Source organism: Watersipora subatra, chromosome 1 (assembly GCF_963576615.1).
Source record: "Watersipora subatra chromosome 1, tzWatSuba1.1, whole genome shotgun sequence".
NCBI classification, from domain to species: Eukaryota; Metazoa; Bryozoa; class Gymnolaemata; order Cheilostomatida; family Watersiporidae; genus Watersipora; species Watersipora subatra.
In genome coordinates this window covers 50,552,380-50,558,278 of record NC_088708.1, presented here as the reverse complement: position 1 = coordinate 50,558,278, position 5,899 = coordinate 50,552,380, and the positions used below count along the sequence as shown (strand labels likewise).

At 32.1% G+C, this 5,899-nt stretch overlaps 1 protein-coding gene across 1 annotated transcript; it reads left to right on the top strand.

The window, feature by feature from the left end:
- Nucleotides 1–754: 754 nt before the first annotated feature.
- Nucleotides 755–5,584, top strand: LOC137404373 (uncharacterized). Its single transcript, XM_068090572.1, has 8 exons — nucleotides 755–817; nucleotides 1,952–1,989; nucleotides 2,097–2,267; nucleotides 3,083–3,194; nucleotides 3,518–3,611; nucleotides 3,741–3,835; nucleotides 4,204–4,331; nucleotides 5,152–5,584. Exons 1-8 carry the CDS (start codon nucleotides 787–789, stop codon nucleotides 5,368–5,370), a joined length of 888 nt encoding a protein of 295 aa, XP_067946673.1. The 5' UTR covers nucleotides 755–786; the 3' UTR covers nucleotides 5,371–5,584.
- Nucleotides 5,585–5,899: the final 315 nt, after the last annotated feature.

The following is a 5,899-nucleotide window of genomic DNA, read 5'->3' as shown; positions in this document are numbered from 1 at the left end:
TACTACATGTAGTGTTACTAAGTACATACCACTTTGCTATATATTGCACATAGTGTCTCTTAATACATAACACCTTATTATATTCTGAGCATAGTCTGTCTTATTATATAACACGTCGTTATATTCTATACATAATCCACCTTTATAGATAACACTTTGCTATATTCTATACATAATCTACCTTTATACATAACACCTTGCTATATTCTGCATGTCGTTTATTTTAAGTCATTTATCTAGCAGCATACTTTCAATTCCTGGAAAACATGTAATACTATGGTATAGTTTGTTTCAAACGTTTTTCATGCCTACTACATTTTCAAAATTTTGCTTGATTACTGCACTTTAGCACTTTTCATTCGAGCTCCTGTGTTCAGCAGTCTATTGTGTTTCTATTTAATTCAATGTAGACCAAGTTGATAACTACAGATCATTTGTTAAATTACTTAAGTTTACTACAAGTCTGCTCAATGTTTGTAGTTACGCTAAAAATGTACAGACATTAAAATATTACACTATCTTTGAAACACAAAATCTACTGCATCTGTTTGGAAAACAATGAGAATATAAAACGGATGCTGTGAGTTTGACATTTATAGTTGATCACAAATCCTAATAATAATTTTTACGGTTGACCAATTTTAAAACGTATTGCATAGCCCTGGCATGTGATTGGCTAAGTAAACCTAATCTTTATTTATAGTCTCTTTACTGCTATAAAAGGAGAAGAAAACTGTACACCTTCACACTTGAAGTCTAGTTCTATAACAGACTTTATAACTGAAGATGTCACTCTCTAGAGTTGCCCTACTTACTGGTAAGAATTAAACTTTTTATAAATCATAGGTAATTCTAATACCTTAAACCAGCTTATGAATACTTTTATCAACACAGTTTTAAAATTGAAGCTCTAGTGCAGCATCATGGTGGTCTTACTCTTTGTCATAAAGTTACCTTCAGAAAATTATTATTTTTGCTAACCTGTTCTATCTATGAGTTTGATGTTACTATTGTTGTTGGAGGTTGATACTCTTCTATTTGTTTTTGTAAAATAATTACTGCAAGTGTATTACTATAGAAAAAGCTATTCAAAGTTATATATGATTAGGTTTATTTAAGTACACTGTTATAATTTTAGATTTTTAATAAAATTGAAAACATTGTCAACAATTTATATCTGACTATCAAATAAGTCAGTTTATTTGATTATCAATAAACTATACGATTTTATTGCCTGAATTAGTACGGGTAATGATAAAGGTTTTTGCACAAATACCTAATTTTAATCAAAATGTAGAACATTAATTGCTCCAACTTTTAAACGAAGGTATTTGTTTATTTCTGTGTATTGAGTATATTTCTGTGTAATACATACTGTACCCGCAGCAATGCCTACTACAGCACTATTATACTGATTGCAATAGTCTTACTGGCAATATGAGCTTATGCATTTTCTTTTGCGTATGAACACATAACTTTTGCTAGTATGGCTTTACGCATATTGGAAGCTGATGTGTTTGGAGTGAAGCTATAAAAGATTGACAGTTTTAATACACTAAGTATAAGCACATTTTATTTTATAGTATAGCCAATTGAACAGCTAGTGTATTGAATAAATGCCTGTATACATAACTGGAGGTTCAAAGCTCTAATCTAGTGCGCAGCAGGTTTTCAATCCTCAAACTTCATCACCATAACTGACAGACAGACAGACAGACTGACAGACAGGCCAATAAAATACCAACAAATGTTGAGATTTATATATATAGAATTTTATGCAAAAATGATTCAGTATAAGCACTACAGACGTAAACTTACATAAAAATAAAATGAACGTTAAGCATTAAATTAAAAAGCTCTTCTGATGAATAAAGACGGTTTGTATCTACGCATATTGCTGAAGCTGTTGTTGGTTCTCAGGCTAAACTGATCAGTTATTATTTCCTTTTAGTGCTCCTTTCCATTGGAATAGTGGCAGTGAGCTCACAGGTTTGTTTTACATATTTAATATCGGCTAAAACCTCCACTTCATATAAATTCTTAGTTAATAATATCAATTATAACATTAAAAAATATTCTACTTTGTTTTATGTAAGCCTGCTCCGTGGTGCTGGCCAAGACACACTCTAGTTGTTTATGGAGATCCTCATATGAGAGTGTATGGCACATCTGGTATAACCACCTGTGCAGCTGATGGATGGAGAACATACCTTCATAACAGATACTTTGATCTCGTTGCCCATACTTCATCGTTTTACGTAGATGAGGTAAGTATAAGTACTCACAATTATCTTTTATTTATTCATCACAGACCATACCTAGAGAACTTGCGAAATTAAATTTTATCATTAGCATGATTGCTATTTACAGCAAAGTTGTTGTCAAAGTTTGGCTTGTCTAATTTTTTATCTATTTTATAAAACAATAAATTATGGTCATGCAATAACACAATTCTTTTGTAGTAAAGCAAACTTAATTAATCGTAGGTATTTGGTTAATCAGTGTATCAAGTTTTCAAATCCTGTTGAATTAGCATTAATATTGATTAATATGAAAACTGAACTGGATGTTGGTAAATTTTTATTCAGGTAACTGTCTTTCTTCCCTCCAAACCAACTCAGTCTATTGAAACCAAGAAATCGCTGTATTAATTAAATTGCTAGTGACTCTGATGTGGTTTATTATTCTGTATTATGAGCATTTTTTCATTGTTTGTCAGGAAAATAATTTTATATTTTGAATTGGTATAAAGTATTGTCATACTTTATACCAATAGATGTGTATTAATTTGAATACAAAGTTAGGAAATATTTAATTGCGACTATCATCTGTTATATTTATCTAAAACACAACAAACCCTGTAAAATATGTGGGCTAAAGCTTTGACACTCTTGAAGGCATATGTAGTAATTTTTTTTCAAAATTAAAAAGATATCGAGCATATCTCTTTACAATTATGCAAGTATTTAACCAATAGAAATTAAATTAGTGGCTTATCTATGAACAATAAAAAACCATGCATGCATTATTTCAAGTTTCACGTGTACCTTGTATTCTTGTATGTGTGTATTTATGTTTGCAGATAGAGTTAACATTTTTCAGCAACAACAACAGGGTGAGATATATTACTGGAACTGGGTCTATTGCTACCCAACTTACTTTGGAGCCTTCAAATGCTTTTGTGAACACACATGGTAAGTTTAAACATATGGTCCCATAACTAGTTATACAAAAACAGGTTGGTTTCGTCTAAAACAAGGTCAGATGAGGGCCACAAACCAGCCTACGTAATTTTCTTGCATTTCTTTAAAGAGATAGAAGATTATTTCATTGGTATTTTTTCTAAATGGACCGTTGTAAAGAAGTGAACTTTACGGCTTTCAACATACTTAATACAAATTCAGAGTGAAAGGGAGACTTAGAGTATTATATGAATAGTAGATGTCCTGCTGGTAACACTAGCGCTTGAAATCTGTTTCAATCCTATGATGTGTTTATTTTTCACTTACATTTGTAGGGCTGATATTTATTTCTTCTGTGCCCTGGTGGCCAAACACTGTGCGAATAATCGATTTCAACTCTTTGACTGTTTTCTATATCAGAAAAATATGGTGAGTATTTGTACATTTTTGGTCATCATTAAATCAGCAAGCTAAAATTTTAGAGCAACAATAAAATGATTTATAAGAACTTCTTATTAACTTATTACCTACTATAAAGTGATTAGATACTCATTGTAGGACAACTTACCTGATTGCGGTAAGGACTGGACATTGCATTCTGGATGATTCTTGTGGACTACTCATTGATGGGTGCCCAAGTGACTACTTGTCAAGTAAGTTATTAAGGTGTAACGACTACTTGATAAACTAGGCTTACATGTAATTTGACTCTATATCTCAGCAATTTATTTGGTAGTTTTACAGTGTAAATTAAATAAAGGCAAAAGATTACAATTTTCAGCCTTTTGACTGCTTCTGTTACCAAATTGAAGTTTGTATTTTATTGTTTTAGATTGAAAATGAACTCTATTATAAAACAGTGTTAGATTTTTTGTAGCCCTTCTGGTAGTAAACTTTTATCAAAGTCAGAATTAATTTTTGTATTTAATAATGGAAAAAAACGCTAACAAGACATTCAATGCTATATTCTACTGTACCATAAAACAAATTGTTTATTATATGACTTACTGATTTGTTTCAGTGCCAGGAAACGGTAGAAAGAAACGACAGGTGGGGGCTTGTGACTCAGCCTGTGAACGAGTGCCACAAACATATCGAGACACCTGCCTATTTGACTGTGAGGAAGATGGCGGGCAGAATAGCCAACAGGTAAACGAAATGCCTCTACTTAAAAAACTTTTTTTGTAAAGGTTTAAGCTAATGAGTGAGCATAAAAGACAGAAATTGCTAAGTTGATACTGTAAAGTTCATTGTTAAACTCTTTTACCTACTTCTTCACTTTCATAATAAAAATCAGTTATGTAACATTACAATATTGAGTTGAGTTAATCTATAAATTGATACAAACTTAAAACTTTATAGATTTGTAAAGCCAGATTTGATCCACATACTGAGTTCTTTAACTAATTATAAGTAATCAAACTACTGACTATTTTACTAAGAATATTGCTTGTCTAGATTCAACTTGAACATCTGTCTATTAGAGGCTAGTTGCTACAAGATAAGCTTTAATTTTCTAAAAAATTAGTATGAACATTTGTTGCTGTTGTTTCTCATTCAAAACTGAAGCTAACAAATATGAATGAAGTTTTTAAATTAAAACAGCATAAGATTTACAGAAACAGAAGGGCTTTTGAATTCAAAATTATGACTTATATTTCTTACATTAAGGGCAAAAAACAAACAGTTATAACCTTACTGAGAACATGTTTTGTCCATTCCTTTTGGTCAAACTAAGTTTTAATTTTTCCATTTAGTGTGGCATTTGTGCAGGAGTACGTACATTTTAAAGTTTTTTTAATTACTGTCTATGTAATTTATAATCAGTGTTATCTGTAAAAATGTTTGCTTACTTGTACACTCTACACTTCTCTTATCATATTAGTAGCTCAGTCAAAATTCAACTGTCATCTAGAGCTTGTTAATCAATCATTATGGCTAAATACATCCTTCTGATGCATACTTTTAGATTGCTGACATATCAGGAGCCGTACCAGAACTGATGACACGAATTGAGGCGACTGACTCCGAGGTCGTTAGTACTACTACTGGTAGACCAACTCGAACTCCTCCTACTCGTCCAACCAGACGTACTCGGCGTACTCGACAACCACGTACAACTCGACGACCTCGTACAGTTCGACCACCTCGTACAGCTCGAAGATCTCGAGCAATTGAAAGCTCCTAAATACTACGATAAACTGTATTAGGAATAATACTAAGTTTTCTAGTATTGTGTTCAAAGTAATAACTTGTCTGTGTTTTTTGAAAACTGAATAAGTATTCCTCCTAATGCCTACTGTACCTGAAATTCTTGAAGCATTGTGAAACATCTATGTTTGTCACACTGTATCTTGTATCTAAGTACATCAGCATGTAATAAAATATTTGCCTCTGCAGAATATATGTATTCATTTTAGGAAAGCTAAATTTCAATTACACCAGTTCAAAGAAAAAACACATAAGAAATCTCGTGAGTGGTAACAAAAACACTTAGAATGTTTCTGTTATGTCTTATTCCCCAAGGTCAGCTAGCTAGCGGAAATGACCTACTTACGCAATTGTTGTTTTTTGCTTAGAGTGTCTCATTCTCCTAATATGGCATGGCTTGCCATCTTCTTGCATGCTGTCAGTTTATTAAATAGATTGTAAGAGACAAGCCAACCTCTCGTTTCTACGCAACCTAAGGATTTATCAGTGGTCTTAGAAGTGGGATA